At 33.4% G+C, this 25,112-nt stretch overlaps 4 protein-coding genes across 4 annotated transcripts; 3 read left to right on the top strand and 1 right to left on the bottom strand.

Annotated features, from left to right (window-relative positions):
* The first annotated feature begins 1,431 nt into the window (after positions 1-1,431).
* Positions 1,432-5,081, top strand: LOC145604659 (uncharacterized protein At4g28440-like). The gene is made up of 2 exons (XM_081660567.1): positions 1,432-1,817; positions 4,562-5,081. Exons 1-2 carry the CDS (start codon positions 1,544-1,546, stop codon positions 4,765-4,767), a joined length of 480 nt encoding a protein of 159 aa, XP_081516693.1. The 5' UTR covers positions 1,432-1,543; the 3' UTR covers positions 4,768-5,081.
* A 1,485-nt stretch (positions 5,082-6,566) lies between these two features.
* LOC145606146 (signaling peptide TAXIMIN 2-like) lies at positions 6,567-7,640 on the top strand. The gene is made up of 2 exons (XM_081662200.1): positions 6,567-7,054; positions 7,185-7,640. The coding sequence occupies exons 1-2, from the start codon at positions 6,855-6,857 to the stop codon at positions 7,306-7,308; spliced, it is 324 nt and encodes a 107-aa protein (XP_081518326.1). The 5' UTR covers positions 6,567-6,854; the 3' UTR covers positions 7,309-7,640.
* Positions 7,641-7,844: 204 nt separating this feature from the next.
* On the bottom strand, positions 7,845-11,941 carry LOC145604856 (putative aminotransferase TAT2). The gene is made up of 7 exons (XM_081660829.1): positions 11,454-11,941; positions 9,810-10,149; positions 9,446-9,664; positions 9,096-9,155; positions 8,861-9,016; positions 8,564-8,657; positions 7,845-8,315 (listed from the first exon to the last, which is right to left on the bottom strand). Exons 1-7 carry the CDS (start codon positions 11,768-11,770, stop codon positions 8,194-8,196), a joined length of 1,308 nt encoding a protein of 435 aa, XP_081516955.1. The 5' UTR covers positions 11,771-11,941; the 3' UTR covers positions 7,845-8,193.
* A 4,871-nt stretch (positions 11,942-16,812) lies between these two features.
* Positions 16,813-24,821, top strand: LOC145604229 (uncharacterized). Its single transcript, XM_081660166.1, has 3 exons — positions 16,813-17,097; positions 22,513-22,776; positions 24,215-24,821. The coding sequence occupies exons 1-3, from the start codon at positions 16,813-16,815 to the stop codon at positions 24,710-24,712; spliced, it is 1,047 nt and encodes a 348-aa protein (XP_081516292.1). The 3' UTR covers positions 24,713-24,821.
* The last annotated feature ends 291 nt before the right edge of the window (positions 24,822-25,112 follow it).

Genomic DNA, 25,112 nt, shown 5'->3' on the forward strand with positions numbered 1-25,112 from the left:
CAAAAGATATATTATACAAAATGATGTAAAAAGTGATCAAAATTATGTTAAAAATGTTTTTTTAATAGCTATATAAATCTTTGTGATAAAGATAACATAAGTCAAATCTTTTATGTTTTACGTAATGATATTGTATAAGATTATGGAATTATTTTTTATAAGATTTCTTTCTTTATTAGAATTTTATTTAGGAAAAAAAAAACTTAGAACACAGCAGGAGATGACACGTGTCATTACTGGCGTGTCTTTTTAGTGTGTGTGTGATTGATTGATTGATAACTATAATTTATGAATTTTAATACTTTGAAATAAGACATGATCATACTTTAGGTTTCTTTTTGTTAAATAAAAAATATATAATAATTTAGATTAGATAATTTCTATTATACAACTGATTGTATATTGAAATATACAACCGCCAAAAATATTAGCTCATTTGCACAAAATGAGCATGTTCATTTCCCTCATTTTGCTGGATAATGTTCATCTGTAATAAAGGAGTGAATTTGTCAAGCAACGATAAAAGCAAAACCAATTTGCTCATCTATGCAAAAAGCAAACTACAAACCTGATTTGATTGGTTATATATTGCATGAGTTACCAAATCAGACACAATATTATACAAGGCTAATGTGTCGTCAATACATACAACCGATAAAATTATTTGTTCATTTTGCACTAATTGAGCAAATTTGTTGAGCAATAAGCAAAATCAATCTCCTATGTGCAAGTAAGCAAACTGCAAACTTGATTTAACCGGTTGTATGATGCACGAGCTGCCAAATCAGACACAATTCCATGCGTGGCTATTTTGTGCCGTCGATACATACAACCAACATATTTAATTATTTGTACAGAATAAGCAGAACTCGCTTATGTTCATTTGCACTAAATGAGCAAATTTATCAAGCAATTATAAAACCGAAATCAACTTGCTCATCTATTCGCGCAAATAAACAAACTAAAAGCCTGAGTAACTAAATCAGACACAGTTCTACACGAGCTTATGTTTTGCCGACAATACAACCGGCAAAAACATTTGCTCATTTGCGGAAACTGAGCAGATTATTCCCTCAACTCGCTTGATTATGTTCGTTTGCACTAAATGATCAAAATTATCCATTTATGGTAAAAGCATAATCAACTTGCTCATCTGTTTGTGCATATAAGCAAACTGCAAACCTGATTCAACCAGTTGTATATTACATAAACTGTTAATTTCAAACATTACCCCGCATAGGTCTATGTCGTGTCGTGGACACATGCCCCTCAAATCAATCAATCATAAGCTATTGTTGTAAAATCTTTGTCAAACCATGACAATTACTTGAGTCATAGTCTTATCCATGATCATCATGGCTAATTGGCTAACAACCCTTGTGCTACACTAAACAAACGCTCTTCTCATTTTAAAACCCCTTCAACAACACACACCCAGATAAATATAGAGAGAGAAAGAAGAACAAAAAACATTTCCTTCGATCGTCAACATTTCTAGGGTTAGGGTTTTCGAAATTCTGCCGCACCACAACCAAATTCAACGATGTCTTCCGACAACAACACCACCGCTTCTTCTCAGCAGCAGAAGCCGGGAAATGCGCCGACGAAGCCGCCATTGAGAAAGCCTACTTTCATCAAGGTCGACCAATTGACGCCTGGTACTAGCGGCCATACTTTGACCGTCAAGGTTTTAACCTCTAACACCGTCTTGAAGAGAGGAAGGGTGGTTTCTCAGAATCTTCGCAATACTCGAATTGCTGAATGTCTTATTGGGGATGAAACTGGTACCATCATCTTCACCGCTCGCAATGAACAAGGTATGATTTTGATGGAGTTTTTGTTCATTCGTGTAAATTTTTTTAAAATTTAGGGTTTAATTTGTTCAATTTTTGATGGGATTGTCTTGTTTGAAACCCTAATTTAATATTTGGGCATTTATTTGAATTTTTGTGTTTGATTGTTTGTATTGCTTTGCCATTTTGAGTGATGGGGTTTTATATAATGGGTTACGTCATTTGTTTCGGATTTTTGTTGGGTTTAAAGGGATCGTATGCAGAAGCAGAACACCCATGAATATTTAAAGTATTTTGTACATGTGCACATGGAAAGTCAAAATTAAAACACTTCAAAATTGATTGATTTTCTGGTATTCTTTAGGGGTTTTAGTTTTATATGATTTGATGGAGGTATTGGTTTTTCTGGCATTAAATTGATTGGGAAACAGGTACTTGTAACTTTTGAAATGATGAAATGGTCCATATCTTTGATGCGTCAAGGATTTTCGGCACAAATTTGAAATAATTTACACTATGCTCCTAATGGCCTTTTTGGTAGCCGGTATTGAAGTTTAAGTGTAAATTAGGAAGGAAATCAACATTATAATCCCCATGATAATGCAATTTCATCCTCAAACATGTGTTTTCTTCATATGTTTCATTTCCATCCATTACCACTTGGGAGGTTACCATGGGAATGAAACTTGATTTATATTACAAACTTACATACAAATTCATTCCCATTACCTTCATTTATGACCAACTACCAAACAGGCAGTAAATAGAATGGTTCTATCTATTCCTTTGTTATATGTTTGTGTGCAATCCTGAGCTCCGACAAGGATCAAGTACTACTAATAATTGATATTGGCAAGCATTAATGTGTTATATTGGGTTCTTAGTTCTACCCACATGATTTAAAACATGTGCTACACTGCAACCACTGCAGAAAATGCAAAATTGTGCCTGTTTGTCTATCTTGCATGGTTTACTTTGTTGGGGATGCATAATCATTGCCCTTTTCACCTCTTACAACTTTACAAGTCATTGCACAAAAATGGCCTTGCAAAAGGAGTGATAATTTGGAATTAATGTTTTTTTTTCTTAAAAAATAGATTGAGGCCATGTAGATCCAACAGTGTGAAAAGCGAAAACAATTCTTGACTTATAATTCGATAAATAAGCAAGGAATTCCCCAAAGTTCTAATTTTTTTTTAGGTCAAGTGGTAGCTTTGATGGGAGTGGAACTGTGGATGTGTGAAGTGTTGTGGAACTCAGGAACATTTTATGATCTGTTGGATAAAGTATGACTTTTATATTGTAAATTTCAGGTCAACATGATAACTATAATTAATAAATGACTTCCTAATTTGTTTTGGAAAACATAAATTGAAGAGGTGTTCTCTGATATTTAAATTTGAAGGCTGGTGGACCTTAGTAGTTTGTGGTTGAGGTGAAATTGATTTGTGCTTGGTTTTCAATGATTCATGTATGATTTTCTGATTTTTTTGTACTAATGCCGTAATGTGCAAGGTGGTGTAATACACAAAGATCAGTCTTTTTCACTTTTTTTGTTGCTCAATGTTGAAGTTCAGGTTATTCAAAACATTTTCCCCATAAATTTAAAATCACTGCTTGAGTCAGAGAACTATGTATTGGCTCTACTGTCAATGATTAGGATCATAGTGGACAATGTTTGTGCAGATATAGATTGTTAATTTGGTTCATTTTATGTTTCTTTTTTTGTTAATTCAGATTGCACAACTTGTATTGGTGATGAAGTATCTAGATGCATCATTATAGTTGTGATTCTTGTGGATGATTGCATCATGCCATTGTGATTAAAGATATTTACAATATCTCAATTAAGGAAGCATTAAGGTGATGTGTGGATTTTTGTTTGACTGTTGGTTCCTGATGTAATATGTTACAAGCATATTACATATTTGATTACATGTTACAAGCATTAGTACGAAGTGTTTGCTGATTCGTACTGTCCTTTTTTTGCAGCGTTTTTGCCTTGTTGCTGTCGGATATTTTAAGTGCTATTTAAAAAGCTTTCATCTTATATACTTAATGAATGAGAATTGGGGTTGTGGCTTTGTTGTTTGTTTACTTTATATGGCACAGGCGTGTATAAAGGATTTTGTTCCAAAAATTACTAAATTACTGTTGAGTATCAGTTCGGTCACTGGTGAGGAAAAATGATTATATAATTTTCGTAGTGACTTAAAGAGTAGAGCCCTTGTTTTGTCGGAGATAGTTTGAGCATAAATTTAAGCAGAGTTAAGGTATGTCTCTGGACAGTGGCTAGTTTTATTATGATGTGCTAGAGTACCTGAATGATCAGGTGCAAGAACTTCTTTTGTTTTAATGGTTTGCAGTATAGATCCATCAGAAATATGAAGTAATATTCTATATTCTTGTGCATACTAGTTTCTGTTTGTTGATGCTTAGGCTTCTTTTCCTGCTTTCATTATTGTGCTGTGCTATCTGCTGATTCCCCTATAATTTGTTTTTGCATTTAATTTTCTCATTCTCTGTCTGGCTCCACCTAGTAAAAGTAAACAGAGTTAGGAAATGTAATAATCAACGAGATTACAGTATGACATAGGTCCAGGATGTAGAACCTTGTGAATTATGAAGGTACTTGGTTTACCTTATTTATCTGTTAAGCGTGGTAGTTCTGAGATGTTGATTACTCATTTGTTAAATCTTGGTGGTTCTGAAATGTTGCTTCTGCTGCTCGTTTGCTTACATGCTCCTTTGTCTGCCCTGCTGTCCAGTTGACATCATGAAGCCTGGTACAACTATTATCATCCGAAATGCAAAGATTGAGATGTTTAAGGGAACTATGAGGCTTGTAGTTGACAAGTGGGGCCGAATTGAAGTTACTGAACCTGCTGATTTGACCGTGAAAGAGGACAACAATCTCTCCTTGATTGAGTATGAGCTTGTCAATGTTACTGATGGGGGACAGGCCGGACAGTAATCTTTAAGCTGGTAAATATTTTCAAGTGTGAAGTAAGTTTTGGGGTTAGTCTAACTTATCCGGTTATTATGTGCTTCAGCAATTGGCGAAGGGCTTTCTTAATCAAATGATTTAGTAGGAATATTGGTTATTGGTATAGATATATGCTAAAGCCACAACTGGGTATAACTTTCGGAATGTGGTATCTAGATTATGATGTTCTGGTTAATGCTTTGGCTTGTTGATGGACATGGGATTGTAAAAAAAAAAATATTGCTGTTAATGATGATGATGATATGCAGTATATGCTTATTAATATCCCCGTTGTTCACTTTAAACTTTTCTGTACTAAATTGGTCATATCGGCATTCCTAAATAGCTTTGGTAAATTAAAGGTGATAATCTTGTCATCTATTGTCCTATGGTACCTTTAAAAGTTCTTGCTAGATTGTTGTATGCGATCAATTGATCAAATGATATGGGGCAGTTGGTAAGTACAAATTGGGGTGTTAGTAGGAGTGAGAAATGAGAAGAGGTTAGGGTTACATTATTGCTATTTGTCATTCCATAATGGGGCTTTTTTAATAATTCTCCTTTGAAGGAGAGTAACCCAAGAACTAATGGTGCTACAACAGTGGGACTCTTGGTTGTTTGTCCATGAACTTGTTCTTGATTAATACTCTTCAAATTTGATTGGTTCTACTTGTTTGACGTTTGTCTAGTTTTCCAATTTGTTAGAATCACTCAAGCACTTCTGTCATATCTAAAGATCTTTCGTTGTCACAATCGAAATAGGAAGAACTTTTAAAAGATGGATAGCGTAAAACGGTAAGAGAGTTAAAAGAGTAGATGAGAGTATATTAGAGAACTCTCCGCTGCTTGGGTTTTTGAGGTAGGGATGTTGATTGTAATAGGGAGAGAGAGGAGGGGAGAGTAATGCACGTATGTATTAATGGTCCCTTTTCTTTTCATTTGTGGTTACATTATTTGTACTACTAGTATTTGTATTTCATATATCTATTCCTAATTCCTATTTTCCTAATTCTAAAACAAACACTACTTATTTTCCAATGTGTAGTATATTTGAAATTATATTTATTTATTTACTTACATTTTCCTTGGTCCCAATTCCAAGCTCTATAATTCGTTGTTGATAAAACTTGAATAATAATAATTAGTGAGACTAATTTGTTGTTTTTAATCATGATGATGGGTAAGTTGATGATTAGGATGATGACCTTTGATATCAAGGATCCTTGGTTCGCATAAATACTAGTGAGGTAATCGTATTTCATACTTTCTAATGACTTGTGATGATGATTTTGTTGCAAGCTCTGAGCACTGGGTTAGTATTCTTAGTATGGTTATTATTTTAGCAATGACGAAGGGGAACACTCCTGCGCTCCCCTTTGTTGTCGGAGTACACCCCAACGTCATGGTCGTCATCCATCTTTTAATAAATAGCGAGACTTCCCTGTGTCAAGCAAAGTTTGGCGTTAGGAGGAAAATAAAAGTAAATAGACCCAACATAAAATGGGTGCGTTCATTTAAGAACGAAGGGAGTACAAATTTTTTTTTTTGTATAAAACTAACTTGATGCATCACTTCATTACATGGCGACACTACTAACTAAAAACAATTTTGGAAACACTGACTAGCTATGCCCATCAACATTTCTTGTCGGAAAACTATTGATTTAATTTAGATTAGCATTAAAATAGCTTTAATACCGCACTAAAATAATTTAAAATGGATTCAATTATACTCTAATATTTATGGGATTTCATGGTAACATAGTAACACAGAACAATAATTGATTATATTGTATAATGATAGATACATACATATATTAAATTATTATAAGTATGGAATAATACCCTACCTGGATGTTGAAGGTTTAGATCACTAATTAACAATAAGAAGAATTATAAAACTAAGTCAAAGTTTTCACACCTGATTCTTCATCTTTAACATTTTCCTAACTGTCTACCATTACCTTTCCCATCCTTTTCCCCTGGAAATTTAGCTTAAAGCAAGCTTCTTCTATTTGAAGCATATTTGCAAAGCAATCTTCTACAAACAAACGTCGAATTATTCGCCTTTTTACAATGAAAGGAAACAAAACAGAATTAGAAGCTCAACATTATCATCAACAGCAACTGCCACAACATGATCATCATCACCACAAAGAAGAGGAAGAAGAAACAAGGCGGCGAGGTTGCCGGCCTATAGCAGCCCTGCTTGGATTTCCATTTGCTGTATCTGCTTTTCTGTTATCTCTTGCTGCTGGTATTGTTTGGATTCTTGGGTATGTTCACTTTTCCTACTCGTCTTTTAGTTGTCATGTTACTAGTTCAAATTACAGTATTAACGCAAAATTATAATGTTAAAGAGATATATCTGGTTTATGACTTTCTGTTTATTTTTTTTTTTAACAGGTCCATGTTGAGTTATGTGTGCCCATGTTTAAGCTGCTGTGCAGATCTTGCAAATAAAGCTATGGAAATTATAAAGCTTCCTATTACTGTATTTAGTTGGTTTGTTGATAAGATTCCTTGCTGATTTGCTTTGTTCATAGTTTTCAATTTCAGATTTCCAGTATTTGACTTTTATTTATTTTATTACTTTTTTTTATAATTATAATCTTAATTTGTGAAGCTTGTTGCAACCACCATTTTAGTATGTGTCTTCTAAGGTAAGCATATCTTATTTGTTTATAATTTCAGATAATTTTGTATTGCCGTGGTATTTGTTGCTTTATTTATTTTAAATAATTCCCACCCAATTGAATTGAATTCGAGCCAATTACTCTATTTGACAGATAATATAGAAAAGACCCATAATTTTGGGCACAATTAGCCAACTGGTGGGACCTTGGGAGCACTAGATCTAGGATGTGATGTACATCCGCCACTGAATATATGTCTATGATTTGTATATCGTGTTTTGATACACATTGAGCCACAAAGAATAATGATGCAACTAGTTTTAGGCCCGGGCGGGTTATTATGAACATAAATTTTTGTGAGGAAACATTAATGATAGGTTTTAATATGATATGACCCTACACCAATTATCAAATCATGACGAGGCAAGAATGATGACGCATGGCATAATTGCAATTCTTGCCATGAGTTTTAATATATGTATATAAATCTATAGATATACATCGACTACATATTGATTCAAAGTCATGGATTTGATGACCTCTTAATGACTTTACGAGTTGTATTTCGTTTATCATTTTTTTTGTTTTTGCAAAATATATGGCCTTTGACAAGTTGGCACATAGTATATATTGCGGTAACCCTATATGCTAAATTTCGTTTTTAGTTCCTTTTTTTTTTTTTTTTACGAGGAAATAAAAACCAAGTGGGACTGTATAAAAGGTCCATTGTTTCTTGGTTCTTAGTCTTAGTCTATTTACAATTCATTAATTTCAAATTTTCAATCCAGTTGATAGGCATGCCTTGAACAGAAAGAATTTATCCTTTGTATTGCTTCTTCAAGCGAGGCAGGCTCAACAGCGAAGGTGATCCGAAGCCAATCTTTCATTCCCACTGCAACTCCTGCAACATCAATTCTTGTTTCTGTTAGCAGTCCTTAGCACTAAATATGATTGATAGTCAAGGTTTAAAATATGATATATGAATGATCATGATGCATGACAGCATGAGAGATGAGCATCGATGGAGGCGGTTTAGCCCTGTTATTATGCTTATTGCTAGCTTAGGTGTCCTACTTGAAGACGAGAACTAAAGGAAAAGAACTACGTAGTAGATATACTTGTATAAATATTGGCTGTTTCGTTGCATACCTGGAAGAATGACGACTGATTCCTCTTTAGCCAGCCTAAAACAGAAGTCAATATCATCACTGATATCTTTCAATAAAGAAAGATTCAATTTTACCTGCAGAAATTATTGCAATAAAATCAGTCAATTGATTCCCAAATCATGCTTTCAATATTTCAGGTTAGAAAACTGCCTATGATGAAAGCCCTTGGGTACCACCCAACCGGATTTACCAACTAAATTAGTTGACATTCAATAGCGTGATTTAATCATTTATGTAGGGTGTCAAGATAGTACCGAGTACATGACTATAAACTTACCATTACAGCCATTGAGCCCTCTGGTTTCTGAGGACAATTGAGGCAGGGGATCTTATTTATGCCCTCAAAACATAACTCTGATGTTTGCTTCAGAATGTTAATATTTTTCTTGAAGAAAGCATCATCGGTTTTCTCTAGAATTTGTGGCACTGCTGCCTAAAATTAGAACATCAGTTGTTAGTAGACAGCAAAGGATCAAAACTATTAGTACTAATTAAGCTTTACAGAATGAAACCTGAACAAACGTTGGTGGTCCTCCGTAGATGTCAAAAAACTTTTTTAGTCGCTCCATGACCTGAGAATGATGCAAGACAAACACATAGCATTAAGTATCATCTATTAAGTATAGAAGTATAACATCACACTCGAGTAAAGCCTAGCTTTACAAGGCTCAAGAAGATATATAGAGTGGAGCTTAAGTAGCTCGCGAGTCAGCTTGGCTCATTATCACCCGTAGTTTACTATATCAGTTTCCATCATCCGTATTTAGAGAGCCACAATTCCAATCATGATTAAACTTACTTTTATTTCGGAAACAAAAAACAAAGGGAGTATGAGTATGTATTAGATGAATGTGATGTAAACCTTAGGCTGCTTGAAGATGGCAGTGGGATCAGTTACAGCAAGCCAACCAAGTCTCCAACCAGGGACTAACCACCTCTTCGACAAAGATCCGAGAGTCAGAACAGGAGCAATCGATCCAAATGTTCCCATTGGCACAAATGGGTTCTTCCCAAAAGCAAGATGACCATAAACTTCATCAGCAATGACTATAATTCCAAGCTTCTTTGCTACCTCTGCAATCTGAAATAAAACAGAATTAATCTTCAAGTGACATACTTTCCCTTTTCTAACTAGATATGTTAATTTGTCGTTCCAAACAAAAGTTATTGTGAAATCGTCTCATATACATTTCAGAGCCAATGCGTTAGAGAGGGAAAAGACTAACCCGTAACAAGTGTTGGAAAGAGTAAACATTTCCACACGGGTTTCCAGGGTTGATGACAACAATTGCAACAGTGTTCTCATCAGCAAGAGTTTCAACAGCGTCAAGGTCTACTTCCCAGCTCCTAGCCGGAAGAAGGTTGAAGTGCCTAACCTCAAGTTGCCTAAAGGAAGCACATAGTTGGTAGATTGGGAAGCCTGGTCTAGGCACCAATATATTGGCACCCGGACGTGCAAGTATAGACAGTGCTATATCTATGGCATTTGTGCACCCCGATGTCACGAAAACATCTTCCTTGGTTAGATTGTATGGCAAATCATGAGACAAGTAGTCAGCTATTGCCCTGTCCAACAAACAAACACTTAATTTTTATTCAAAACCAAGGCAAAAGCGGGTGATACATGTTAATTAGGCATACACTACCTAGAAGAAATGCAATTATCATCCAATCCTAATGCTCAGAATGTAAGAATCAAACCTCAAACCTCTATGTTAGATTGTGAGAGACTTGAGAGCTTTACAAAAAAGTTCTCATTTGGTTTTCTTTGATTTTTGACATTTAAATTGAAGCATTCGTTAAAGATCATAGCGGTACATGCTATAACAAGTCGGTCAAGTCCTTGCCAATGTGCAGCACAACAAACCAAGAACTCTCTTGGAATGGTTGGCCGACATGGTCCAACATACCAATGTGACCCCGGCGGGGTCGTGCCTTCAATAATCAACAGGCACCACCGCACCAGCCCACAAGGCCACAACCACCACTCTATGCCATTTCTACTTGAAAGTACAATATCATTACAAACTTACATCTATCCAAAATCGCATGACAAAAGATAATCGAATTTTAATGTATTATACTTCGTATACAATTGTAAAATACAAACTTCTGAAAAGGTTGTACTTGTGCTATAAAGTCAATGTTTAAAAGGTTGCACTAATTGACAAATTTGTACATAAAGAAAACCCGTGAAAAAAAATAACAACATGAAAAATGACTTCTTTTTCCACTAAGTTGGTAAAATTCAAAGAAAACTAACAACACGAGTAACCCTTATCACCAATTTATTTTGTACGAGTAACCCGTGATAAACGATTTATTTTCTCCATATTAGACTTTTAGGGCCTAGTCTGATTGACTGAATTGAACTGAACTGAACTGAATATTTTATGAAAGGAGGATATTAGAAACTAAACTGAACTGAAAATAATCTGAATAGAACAAACCCTAAGTTTTATTCTACATGTTAACAATTTCTAACTTCATCATACCTCCCTAGTTTACCCTTTAGAATCATCTAAGCAAACCGCAAACAATGGTATTTGCTAATTTGCTAGATTACACTCTTAAACTAAAATCAATTGGCAATAGAAGAACTAACCCAAGACAACAATTAGTGCTTCTTTCGGGGATTAAACCAATTAGAACGAACCACTCCCAGTGTATTTGATTCACAAGATTATCATTGATAAAAATAACATTATTGTAAACCAATTCAATCTTTTTATATTTTATAAATTTCATGTTTCTCTAGTTTGTTCATTAATTAAGTGTTCAAAACAAGTAAGGAAATAAGCAATCAACAAAAATAATGCATCAAAAAGTTAACCAAAAAAAAAAAAAAAGGTTTAAGTTAGAAGCATTACTTTCTAGTTTGTGGAAGACCTTGAGTAGGAGCATAACCATTGAACTTAGCCGAGGACAATGCATCAACCACACCTTCCATTGCCCCATTACTCGTCGTAAAGCACGAATACGCCGTCGGATCGCCCATTCCTAGAGAAATCACTTCTTTCTCATCATCCTCATCAATTTGCGACATTATTAACCCAATAATCCCTTTTATAGTAATCATATTTTGTGTTTTATCATCAAAATTATTGTTATTATTATTATTCATCACCTCTTGGTTTGACAATATTGACGCATCCTTCATGTCTTGTGGTAAATGTACTTGAACCATTGGCTTTTTTGTTGTGGAGGTTTCACTCAAATATATAGTGAATGATTTGAGTAATGTTGCATATGTGACGGACGGGACAAGTAATATGAGACGGAGGGAGTATGATGATCGAAACGAATTTAAATTTGGGCGATATAAACGAAACTAAAGGTGGAGAACAAGAAGATTACGAAAGATCGTTGGTAGAGATTGGATATTAACCGGAGATTACAATGTTATAGCGATATAACATCCACATGTTATAATTTGTCCTTTATTGCATGAGTACAGCAGATTTTTGAATAAAGACAAATTCAGTTGATGAGGACAAATGGTTTCGTGGTTACACGGTTCTACTCGTGGATGTACATGAATTCATAAATATTTTATTTTCCTTTAAAGCTTCGTTTAATAAACCTATAAAATTGGTTTCATTTTGGAGGTTTTTTTTTCTTTTTGAAGAATAAAATTGGTCTCATTTAATTCAACATTTGTCATATGTATGTATGAAGCTAAGTTGAGATAATATCTACTTTTTTCATTTTAAAATTAGGGTCTGTTTACATTTACTGAACTGAACTTAACTGATTGGAGTTGAACAGAACTGAATTGAGTTGAAATAAATATGTATGAGAGAGGGAAATTAGGAGCTAAACTGAACTGAACTGATTGAAGTTGAACTGAACTGATTGGAGCTTAACTGAACTGAACAGAAATTAAGTAAATGTGAACAGGCCCTTAGTGTATAGTCTCCCCTTTACTCCCAAATGTTTGACACACGCACCAGTGAGTTTAACGCTTTATCTAGTTACAAGACCTATGTTATTTAATTCCTACGTTATGTGAGAAGATAACTATTGAAATATATAAAAATAAAAATTAAATTTTTAATTTATGTATATTTTTCATTTTATCAACCTTTTTATAGAAGTATTTCTTGAATATATAATTACACATACTTAATACTTATGTTCAAAATTGTGTATAGATACATGTTTAGACAGATTATTACTTTCTACAAATCCTATTAATATGAAATAGAAGAAATATTATTTTGGTACGAAAGTATAGTAGATTTGTAGAGTGGCATGTGATTTGGAAATTAAGGAAGAGACAAATAAATGTTTACATACAGCAAAAATAGGCACACCACTTTCTAATTTCTATATTCAGTAATAATGCAAATAGCGTGAGTGTGCCAGCTCAGGCCTCAGGGTCCATTGATGTCTTGTTGATACTGTATTACAGTCAACTAAGTTCAAAACATGGATCACAATTCATAAACAAGTAGTTTTAGTAGTCGCTTTCGTTCATGATCATGTAGATTACATCTTCAATTCTTTAAAAAAAAAACATATGGATGTAATCAAATGCAATATTTTGTAAGAGTAAACTATTTAACCTTGGTGAACTTGACGGAGGAAATGGAACTGACCTTATAATTCTAAGGTCAAAAGTATGAATTTCACTAACTATATTTGCTTGGAAATAGGGGAATTTCTTACCTCTTTTCTCTACAATCATGTACAAACCTGCATAGTTGGTACTTGGTAGCGAAATACCTATGATATGTAGGTGCCGGTTTAGTGTAAGATCTTTATCTTACCAATTTAAAAAAAAAAAAATGATATGTAAGTGCCGGTTTAGTGTAAGATCTTTATCTTACCAATTAAAAGTCATATGTAAAAGAGTACTCCCTCCGTTTTTAAATACTTGCTCCACTTTTTATTTACGGTCGCTTTTAAATACGTGCTCCATTTCCTTATTTGGAAAGCTTTTACAATATTTAATTCATTTCTCTCACCTAGTAGGCCCAATATATATTCTCTCTTTTCCAATTCTCTCCACTACTTTTACTTTCTATAATTTTTTATTCTTTCACCAACCTCACTACCTCCATATTTTATTACTTTCTCCAATTTCTTCTAAAACTCCGCGCATGGAGAAATGGAGCAAGTATTTTAAAAACGGAGGGAGTATAATTTTTTATACGTTGAAACTTAATTGTTTTGGGATAGTTTTTTATTTTTTTTAATGGTTTTATTGTAAAAATGCGATTTTTAAGTATAAATTTTCAAAAAGTAGTACATTCAAAGTGATCTTTACCAAGTGCTTGTAAATATTTTGTGCTTCGTACATTGTAATAGTAACCTACATATACTAATATATTAAAAGGCGTTACTAAAAACGTCTCTATGTCACGTAGATCATGCCACGTCACATAACCCATCTCTCATTATGCCATATCATCACTACTCAATTCGAACACCCAACCTCTTATAAGAAGGATGGTTATTTAACCATCTAAGCCAATTATCAACTATGTTATAAACAAAAAAATGAATGTATATAATTGATTATCAAAAGGTCTAATTAAAACATTATAAATATCAAATACATATATAATCACAAGAAATAATTAAAGTAGAGACCCGGTGCAACGCCCGGGCTACACACTAGTTTTTCTATTTATGAGAGTTCCGGGCAACCCCTAGCTATTACAAATTAATCACAAAAATCTATATGAAAAAAATACAAAGAATTATTAATGTCTGCTTATATTGAAAGAATTAATTGCTATGTATTGTAAAATCACTTTCTAATTAATGTTAACCAAATTAATTGTTGATGGCGTTTCAATGTGATTGATTGCATCAAATTGAAAGTTTCATTAAAACTTTAAAAGACATTATCATTCAGAAGACTTTTATCACGTGATATTATATCATCAACTTAGAACGACATGGTGCGAAATCACACAATAAAACGTGAATAGACCTTGTTCTTAAGCATTAAGATGCCTATGTCACACTAATACTCAAACTCTATACTTTGAGCTTTTTTATTCATGAATTAACACATCAACCTAGTAAAGAGAACATTACTTTTATTTTTATTAAAAGATCAGGTGAATACATATAACAACAATATTATCTATATGAGACGTGAAAGAAGTTGTGATGGTAAATATAATTTGGTATTTGTTGGCCTAGTTGCAAATTAAGATTGGATTAGATTTAATATATATACAAAACTCGAATTTTAGTTCAAATTAATAGACCGGCCAATTCCAAACCGAAAAATGATTTTTACAAAATTAAAGGATTTTATTACACTAACAAATAAATACATATTGATATTGAACACACCCTTCCTTCCTAATTGATCGTCTTATTTATTTATTTATTTTTTCACTTTCATTGCAATATTGTAATAAAATTATAGTTGCACATTAAAAATAAATAAATAAAAAAAAAGTACATACTTACTTTCAAGTATTATATTCTATATGTAATTAAAACCCTAAAAATATCAAATAAAACAATCAATTATGAACGATTCTTATGCGCCACGAGAGATGCACGCTAGTTGTATTAGTTAAAATAAAGTAACCTGTTAAATATCAGTGTGAGTATATTATATATTCCATATTGAAAGATAACGTACCTCATTCTTCACAAATAGTTTTCATCTTATAACTCGAAAAACTGTCAACTAGCCTTGGGATGGTATTGAACCTCATTGTAGGAATGTAGGCTCAGTTAGTGGGCTTCTCACCCTTGTCTTTTCATCTCTAACCAATACTTCGTAATATCGTACTCCGTATAACATAACTTTTAAACATTTTACTGTAACTTTGCACCCAAGATGATAGTTCAAATAAGGCAAGGGGTAAAATACAATGGTTTAACTAAGTTTCAAAAATAGTTTAAGGGTGAGGGTTTTTTTTTTTTTTTTTTTAATCAAACGCTAGTATTCTAGTAGTACTATTCATTAAGAAAACGTCAACTTGTCCATGAGTACATAAGAAGCAATTTCGGGAGGACAATGGTTTTCCCACACTTGCTCTAAACCAAAAGGTACTATCCTAGCGTGATTTTTTACCGTTCGAATTATCTTTAAAATTTCTTAATTTCCTTCTCTCATAAAATATTCATTTCAGCTCTATTCAGTTCAGTTCAGCTCCAATTAGTTCGGTTCAATAAATGTGAACAGGACCTAAATAATAGTGTACTTTTGAACTTAAATTGTTTTTTTTACTAGTTCATACAACAATGTCAAGTGTCGATGTCTCATAACCTGGATGCGAGACCGACTTTATATATTAGTGATATAATATGATTAGCGTGATTGATTGATTAATTCAGAATCCTAACCATAATTTTTGTTTGATAATTTATGGAGCGCATCGTTTTTTCTATCTAACTTTGAACTAGTTAACAAGAAATTAATCGTCAAAAAAAATAAAAAGTTAACAAGAAATTAATGACTTCAAAATCCTTCAATACTTTTTTTATTTATTCGTCATAATTAAGCTTTACGAAATTTATGATAATTATTTTTTCATTATATTCAAATATTTTACGTATCTAATACATTAGCATGATTTATCGATTAATTCGAAATCCTAACCATATTCAAGTTACTAATTTACTAAATACTCCTTCTCTTTTTTTCTTTTGACACCATATACCCCATATTAATATCACTTCACAATCCTGATAGGATCATACGTAACCTTAACCATTTAAATTAGGATATATGTGAAAAATTGAGATATATAACGTACAAACAAATCTCTTTATCTACTAAAATAAAAAAATAAAGAAAACATATTGTGCTTTAACGATGTCAATTTCTTGTGAGAAAGATAAACAAGCATCATTAGACTTCTGTTGTTTGTATAATTTGTGCAACAACCCTACCAATAACAAAACTCGTCAACACACCGACGAACACAACAACGACGACGACAACAACAAACAAGCGGAAGTACACCACTAATTGTCCCGGTTCGAGACAACCAATACACTAAAAGTATGAAGCACAAATTTCACAACATTGATAAGGAGGATGATTGTATTTTATGGTGTTACTTATTGTTTCCTGTTACAATAGTCGCGTTACATGTTTCATTAATCATGTCCGCTATACTATACGTCCCAAATTCGAGTATTCAAGTCGAGTCTTTAGGGGTTACTTCAATGTCAATCACAAAAAATATTACTACTAATAATAGTTTTGTGACCGTGACCTCGGCTTGTTTAAACCTAACACTCTCCATGATGTTCAAAGAAGCAACAATTGTTGAGTCTCTCCTAGCGTTAGTGGACTATCGCGGTGAGATGTTCTCGTTAGCCATGGTCAAGCCTACTATACACCAAGCTACACAACAGCAAATTGTGCGGCTAGAGATGGGTGGAGTGAAGGGTGCACAACTATCGGAGTCGGCCGTCGGATCGATTGTTAAGGATTTAGCGAGTTACAAAGAATTGGAATTTACGGTACATGTTCAAGGTAGGGTTTGGAGTTTAAAAGATGGGGAGGATAATAAGCATGAGATACAAGTAATATGCAAGGGGATTAAAGTTATGTTTTCACCTCCTTGTGATGATATGACTAATGGGAAGCTGATCAATGCTCCAATTCAATGTTTTAACATCTATGATTATGCTCATTCATGATTCATTATAGTCTTTTAATTAGATCGATGTAAGGGCTTTTTTTGAAAAAAAAAAAAAAAAAAATTAAGCAGGTGACATAATTAATTAGCTAAGGGCCTGTTCATATTTACTTATTTTCAGTTCAGTTCAATTCAGCTCCAATCAGTTCAGTTCAGTTCTAATCAGTTCAGCTCAGCTCAATAATAATAATAACAATAATAATGTTGTTATTGCTCCATTAAATTAATTACTTCTATTTTTCACTTGGGATAACATTTTGATTAGTGGGTATGCAATTTTTCACTTCATTTATTAGATTTTAAATTTTATTCGTCGTTCAAAATGGTCACATGTTTTTTTTATAGTTGAACTCATTGACAAAATGAGAGTACTACACAACAGTTACTAGCTTTCATAATCAGTTAATTCTTCATCTTCTTCTTCTTCATTAAGTTGCTCCATTACCTCGGCATTCCTCTGAATTGACTCCCATATTTGATCAGTTATTTGGTTTCGTACAATATCCATAGCTGCTTTTCTGTTATCATCGTACATTGTATGATCTTCTGTTGGTCCCATAACTTCAACTTGGTGCGTGAACGGAATCCCTAGTTCATGTAAACGAACAAAATTGTGTAGAGTACAACAAGCAACGATTTTTTTTTATAATTAAAGAAAGTAGGGTTTTTTTTTATTTTTTTTTATTTTTTTTTTGTTTGAGAAACCGTAGCATAAGACTACTTTAAAATATTGAAAAATTCTTAATATAAATATATATATATTTTAAATTATTATATTTTAAATTATTAAATTTTTATGTATTATATTTCAAATATATATATATATATATATATATATATATATATATATATATATATATATATATATTTGAAATATAATACATAAAAATTTAATAATTTAAAATACAGAGTTATCATATATTTTTATGCATTTTAACTTTTCAGTTCAGTTCAGTTCAGTTCAGCTCCAATCAGTTCAGTTCAGTTCAGTTCAGCTCGGTTCAGTAAATATGAACAGGCCCTAAGTGATAATTTTTTGTTAGATTGTCTCATTGGTAAAAAGTTTCTATTATTGTAAGTTATTTTCTTGTGTCTAATTTAGGGTCTAACATTATTTTTAAAAGTTTTATGGAGTTGTTAAGTTTGGATCTAAATTTGTTTATTTTTTTTAAAAAAAATAGGGTTAGATATAAAAATATATATGAAGATATATACAATTTAAAACGAATTTTAGAGATTGTAAAAAAGTCAAATGAAAAAAAAAAAGTATATATCAAGGGTTGAAAATAAAGGTGGGCATGGGCCGTGCCGTGAGCACAAATGTTGAAAATTGGCACGGCACGGGCACGATCGTTGGCACGCCGGCATGACCCGCCGGCACGTTATTTTTATAATATATATATATATATCGATTTTGTATAATATATATATTTTTAAAAATAAAAAAATTAAAAACTCGTGGTGGCCTGCGACACGGCACGACACAACACGCCAAGAACGTGGGCCGTGCCGTGCCCTGGGCTAGGGTGTGCCAAAACTTGGCACGGCACGGCACGAGCCCCACCCCGGCACGGCCAAGCACGGCCCGTGACGGCACGGCACGATGTCCATCTTTAGTTGTAAAGGTTGGGTTAACAGTATGTTAATTATTGGGTCTTCAACTAGTGTGGCTATGAGTCCATACAAAGTATGAAACTTACAAAACCCATAACTTGCAGCCCATAACTTGTTACCATCCAATTGATAATTGTAGACCTTCACTTCTCACATGACCCTTACTGAGCCTATTTGAGTCTGGACTACTCTGGAGGATTTACATACACTTGTTTTGACTGTTAATTAGCTGATAGATGGTTATCAAGAACTAGGTCTACTTGCATCAATTCACTCTTCTTTTCTAGGGTTTTATTTTTTTTATTTTTTTTATTTTTTAAGTAATAGCTGGTTGCATTAAATATTTTGCCTTGCTAATTGTATTAATTGTTTTTATAAAATTGTTTACTAAAATTAGCTCAAAATTTGTACTTCGTACTCGTATTTGTTTTGTTTATTGAGCATTTGAAAAGCAAATTTTGGACATTGGTATTTGGGTAGGTTATGATGTACGTAGTCCGTAAATTATAATAACTTCAGGTTCAAATTGTCAATTAGCTTAAATTTTGCAATCAACATTTTAAAAAAGCTCCATTTTTCGATTTTTTACAAGCTACGGAGTAATAAATTCAACTCAATCAACTTTTTTGATGAAAATATCTTTTACCGGTTGTTTTATGTAGTCAACCCACTAATTTAGTCGAATTGGCTCATTTTTAAGTCAAAATTCTCTTTACCAAACAAGGGCCGCCTTAGCGAAATTCCAAGAAATTAAACTCTTTCAATCTAGTTAAAACAATAACTTGGTCAGGTTTTAAAATGACTAATTCCAGTAGTCACAAGTTCACACAACTTGATTCTAGTTTATAAAATTAAAATACAAATGAAAAATATATAAATTCTAGATTTTGTTATAGAGATGAACAAATTTAAAAGTATATGCATTATGCATACAAGAGGATATCAAACGAGAACAACAAGAAAAAACAATTTCATTACTGTTGTCATTGTATGTTATTAATGTAGCTTATGTAAATACAACAGCAGCAATCTACAATAAATTTTGAAATGATATTTGGGCCTTTAATTTCAAAGATACAGTAGACGTAGTAAACAATTTTTCTTTAACCTCTCGCTAATATAAATGCAATCGCCTCTAAGAGTTAAATAACATCATTACATAATTAATAATTTACATCATTTTTATTACCAATAACATCATTATTAGATAACCTTGGCAATCTGCATGATATGACAGTTTGTATAAATTGAATTGTACCACTACAAGGTCTACAACATCATAAAAGCATCACTTTAATTCATACTGGTATTTTTTTATTTTAACCGTACAAAAATTTGTGCATTAGTAATAATACTCCAATCCATCCACACCCTAAAAGTGTATGATAGCTGAATTATCATATAGAGCTATGTTTAATTCAACTTATCTGATCGGAACTAATTTTGATCATTTTGATTTTTTATTTTGACTAAATTTTAGCCTGGCTTGATCTTTTGAATTGAGCAGTTATTTTCTTAATTAAATAAATTTAATTGAATATAACCTAAACAATCAGGAATTCATAATTCTACATTGGTTCAATGAGAGGGGTAGGATTAGGGGTGTCCGTTCGGTTTTCGGTTTGGATTTAGTCCAAATTCGATCCAATCTGAAATATAATTCGGTTTTCAATTTTCCAATCCGATCTGATCCGAATTTTTCTCTTGATCCAATCCGATCCAATCCAAATTAAAATTCGGTTATTTGGATCCGATCCGAAAATCCGAATTATAATACATTATTTTTTAGCGTCTAATACGATCATAAAAATAAAGCTTTAATATAAATAAAAGTCTTCAAAATCATGATTAAAATAAATCAAGCCATTAATTAATTAATACAAAGTCTCCCTAATTTATTTTATGTAAAAGTAACTATTTGTCCTAAACTTCAAAAAACATATTTACACAAGCTTAATTTTACAATTCGGTTTTCGGTTTAGATTGGATCCAATTAGGGTCAATCCGATCCAATCCAAAAATCCGAATTTTCAAAAAATCTCAATCCGATCCGATCCGAATTGATATTTCGGTTTGGATTGGATTGGATTTCGGTTTTTATCCGAATTATGGACACCCCTAGGTAGGATCGAATTGGTAGAATTGGATTGTAAGGTCAAATATATGATTCTCATTAACAACAGAAATTATATTAGTCTTAGGGCCTGTTCTCTTCAGCTTAATTTCGGTTCAGTTCAGTTCCGTTCCTAATTTTCTTCTCTCAAAAACAATTCATTTCAGCTCTATTCAGTTCAGTTCAGTTCAATTCAGCTCCAATCAGTTCAGTTCAGTTCAGTTCAGCTTAGTAAATCAGAACGGGCCCTTACTACATTAAAAGCACAAATTTTTTAAGCAAATCATAATAATTAGAGGCCTTGTTTTGCTAATACAAGGCCAATAAGATGTGTGTATGGATGTCGAAATTTTAAGTAATCATATTCATAATTTTAGAGGCCTTGTTTTGGTTATTGTTCCTCTTACCAACCCTTGAACCTTTGACCTATAATGTAGGATATCTCATTTCAACTCTAAGATATGCCACCTAGGTATAAGGAGAGTTAGTGAGGCCTTGTTTTGGTCATAATAATACTTCGTATCTCGATGTCACACAAGTTGTTAAAAGCATCACATACACTGATACACAAGTTGCAAGTGATAAGTTGTGTGCATGGATGCCGAAATTAAGGCCATAACTATATTTAACTTCAGGTCCTATTCAAGAAGATTACATGAATTTCTTTGATTTTTCACTTTTAAACCAATAATGATTGTTGTATAACTTTTAATGACATATAAATGTAAAGTAATAATAATAACAAAAAATAAAATAAAATAAAATAAAGTAAAATGGTCCGTCTGATAAAGTATAAAACATATTCCTGGGCCTCAACCATCAGGTTAAGTTTTTGGTTGAGTTGGTCCACTAACATGGTATCAAGAGCCAGTGTGACACAAAGGTAAGGGGTTCGAATCTCATCCACCCCCCACTTTCAAGTGGAATATTAAGCGGTGGGTATGAGGGAGGCCCATGCTGCATCCACACTTCTAGCCCAAACGGGCACTCATGTGAGGGGGCGTGATAGAGTATAAAACATATTCCTTTTTATCAAAGAGGGACCTTAAGATCCTTCAAATACATATCAAGATTCTTCTTGATGAGATTCATATCTAAAATATATATTATCATTAGAGTATTAACTCGTAAAATCCATATATATCGAGATTTTTAGATTTTTAACCATGCATTTATAGTGACGAAAATATGAAACAAAGTAATTGATTTAATCCACTACAAGAAATAGGTCATTTTGCGACGGAAACCTTGCAACGGACTACAATTCCGTCGCAAAAAGGGTTAATTTGCGAGGGAATAAATTCCGTCGCAACTTTGCGACGGAAACAAACTTTTGCGACGGAAATTCCGTCGCAAAGTTTGCGACGGAATTTATTCCCTCGCAAAAGTTTGTTTGCGACGGAAATAATCGTCGCAAAACAATATTAAAAAAAAAATAAAAAAAAACATTTTGCGACGGATTCTGCGACGGAAATTCCGTCGCAAAAAGTTTTTAAATTTTTTTAAAAAAAACTGAAGTTTCGCTGAAGGAGAGAGAAAAAGAAAACGAAGAACAGAAAGAGGAAAGCGTAGAGAGAGATAGAGGAAAGCGTAGAGAGAGAAAGAAAATCCGGCCACTTCACCGCCGCTGTCGCCACCGGAACGACCGGAATCCGGCCACTCACACCTACTAACGCCCACCCCCTCTGTTCACTCCCACTCACGCGCACTCACGCCCACCCACGCCACCCCCTCCGTTCAAGCCCACTCACGCCCCTCCGTTCGCCGGCGGTGTGCAGCCACCACACCACCCTCCTTCCGGCAGCCGGATTTCCGCCACAACACCCTCAAATCCCGGTGAGTATTCCACTATCCCCCTTTGTTTTTGTTTTCAATTTAATTTTAATGTAAACCCTAACTTTTTCTAATTATGTTTTTTAATTTAATTTGTAACTAAATTTTATTATTTAATTACTTGTGTTTAGTGTAGTGTAGTTTAATTTATATTGCAATGTTAGAATTAGTTTAATTTTTAAGATATATTGCAATGTTAGAATTAGTTTAATGTATGTTAGTTTAGTTTAAAATATATGTTAGATTAGTTTATAATGTATGTTATTTTAGTTTAAAATATATGTTAGTTAGTTTATAATGTATGTTAGTTTAGTTTAAAATATATGTTAGATTAGTTTAAAATATATGTTAGATTAGTTTAAAATATATGTTAATTTAAAAATACATGTTAGTGTATGTATGTTTATTTGAATGTGGGTAATTGTGTGTTAATTATATGTGTTTCATCACTTGCTTTAAACTTGTTTAAATTAAACAATTATGGTATGTATGTTAATTATATATGTTCACTAAGATTTGAAAGCATTTGCATCTTCTTATTCCTAGATACCCGTTCAAGACATACACATTAGGAGTATGTCTTGAATAGTCCCCGGTTGGGACTGTCCTTTGACGTTTAATCTCACTTTAGGTGGTGAATGTATGCAATGTTTTTGATTCTATGGAATATCTTGGCGTCTCATTTCTCTACAATGTTTTCTGGGTACATATGTTGGTGTGTTTAATTACCTACATCGTGTACTTGGAGAACTGTAGGGATATGCTGTCGGATTTTCTATAGAATTGAAAAGTAGGCATACATTCACTAGTGAGATAAGATGTCCAAGGATGGGTTAGGTTGGAGTGGTAAGGACCCCTGGATATATGTCATCTAAAACCTCATGTAGGTTAGATGTATTAAGGTCAAAAATAGGTTCATTAGATAACAAATGTGAGAAATAGGCAAGTTAGAACCAAAAACGCCCCATTTTCACCCAATTTTCCTAGTTTTAGGACCTAGTGAACCTATATTGCCACTTATGAACTATTTCAAGCCTCGAACTCAAGTAACTATGTTATTTAGGTGTATTATGGTCAAAAATAAGCTCATTTGATAACAAATGTGAGAAATAGGCAAGTTAGAACCAAAAACGCCCCATTTTCGCCCATTTTTTCTAGTTTTAGGACCTAGTGAACCTATATTGCCACTTATAAACAATTTCAAGCCTCAAACTCAAGTAACTATGTTAGTTAGGTGTATTAAGGTCAAAAATAGGTTCATTAGATAACAAATGTGAGAAATAGACAAGTTAGAACCAAAAACGCCCCATTTTCACCCAATTTTCCTAGTTTTAGGACCTAGTGAACCTATATTGCCACTTATGAACTATATCAAGCCTCAAACTATTGGTTCTCATTCTTTATTTTTATTTCTGCATTGTATATCCTTTGTTTGTTACAGGAGGCGTACCAACACAGACAGGAGGAATCAAGAACCCAGGGTTCCCAACTGTCTGAAAATGAAATTTTCTTTGAGGCGGCTGGTGGTCGTAATAAGAAGGGTCGTGTTAGAGGTCTTGATGTTGGTGCTGACTTGTACTACGGCACATCTAGGGGACGAGGATCGGGTTCTTCCAGCCAATACGTACCGTCGGTCATAACTCAAATGCAGGAAAACTTCCACAAGGAGTTGAATGAGAGGGTGGAAGCAATTGAGAGCCAGATCGATAGCCGTGTGGCGGAACAGCTCGATGCTCGAGTGGAGGCTCGAGTGGCAGAACGGATGGCTGAAATCGAGAGGAAGAACAAGGAGTTCTTAGAGGAGTTAGCCAGTAGATTTACAGGATTGACCACTCCTTTCACTTGTTCTACGATTCAGCCTCAGATTCGAGACCCCAGGAACGACCCGGGTGGTGGTGGTGGTGGTGGTGCAGGCCAAGGACAGCCAGCTTGTGTTTAGTTAGGTGTCATTTTTCGATTTTTGTATATGGATGACATTGTAGTTTAAAAAATTATATCATGTACCGTACTTGGTAGTTACGGCTACGTGTTGTATATATTTGAATTATGTTAGGGCGTGGACTTTTTGACTGAAATTATTTTAAATGCACGTATTTTATTAAACAGGATTGCATGAATACAGGTTCCAGGAAAACAAAACAAAATACAAAAAAATTAAACAGGATTGCAGGAATACAGGTTCCAGGAAAAAAAAACAAAATACAAAAAAAAAAAAAAATTAAAATTACAATAACTTTGCGACGGAATGTAATTCCGTCGCAAAATGGAGTATTTTGCGACGGATTATTTTCCGTCGCAAAATTTGTGACGGACTATTCCGTCGCAAAAGAATCCATTTT

Source organism: Chenopodium album, chromosome 22 (assembly GCF_948465745.1).
Source record: "Chenopodium album chromosome 22, dcCheAlbu1.1, whole genome shotgun sequence".
NCBI lineage: Eukaryota > Viridiplantae > Streptophyta > Magnoliopsida > Caryophyllales > Amaranthaceae > Chenopodium > Chenopodium album.

What these genes read in the sequence shown, in the direction of transcription:
- LOC145604659 (XM_081660567.1), top strand. Translation starts at nt 1,544, where the DNA reads ATGTCTTCCGACAACAACACCACCGCTTCTTCTCAGCAGCAGAAGCCG. An exon ending in CACCGCTCGCAATGAACAAG is followed by an intron (nt 1,818 to 4,561) that starts GTATGATTTTGA and finishes CCTGCTGTCCAG; the next exon opens with TTGACATCATGAAGCCTGGT.
- LOC145606146 (XM_081662200.1), top strand. Translation starts at nt 6,855, where the DNA reads ATGAAAGGAAACAAAACAGAATTAGAAGCTCAACATTATCATCAACAG. An exon ending in GGTATTGTTTGGATTCTTGG is followed by an intron (nt 7,055 to 7,184) that starts GTATGTTCACTT and finishes TTTTTTTAACAG; the next exon opens with GTCCATGTTGAGTTATGTGT.
- LOC145604856 (XM_081660829.1), bottom strand. Translation starts at nt 11,770, where the DNA reads ATGGTTCAAGTACATTTACCACAAGACATGAAGGATGCGTCAATATTG. An exon ending in GACCACCAACGTTTGTTCAG is followed by an intron (nt 9,017 to 9,095) that starts GTTTCATTCTGT and finishes TTCTAATTTTAG; the next exon opens with GCAGCAGTGCCACAAATTCT. An exon ending in AGGGCTCAATGGCTGTAATG is followed by an intron (nt 8,658 to 8,860) that starts GTAAGTTTATAG and finishes TAATTTCTGCAG; the next exon opens with GTAAAATTGAATCTTTCTTT.
- LOC145604229 (XM_081660166.1), top strand. Translation starts at nt 16,813, where the DNA reads ATGATGTTCAAAGAAGCAACAATTGTTGAGTCTCTCCTAGCGTTAGTG. An exon ending in ATAATAAGCATGAGATACAA is followed by an intron (nt 17,098 to 22,512) that starts GTAATATGCAAG and finishes AGGAAAGCGTAG; the next exon opens with AGAGAGATAGAGGAAAGCGT. An exon ending in CACAACACCCTCAAATCCCG is followed by an intron (nt 22,777 to 24,214) that starts GTGAGTATTCCA and finishes TGTTTGTTACAG; the next exon opens with GAGGCGTACCAACACAGACA.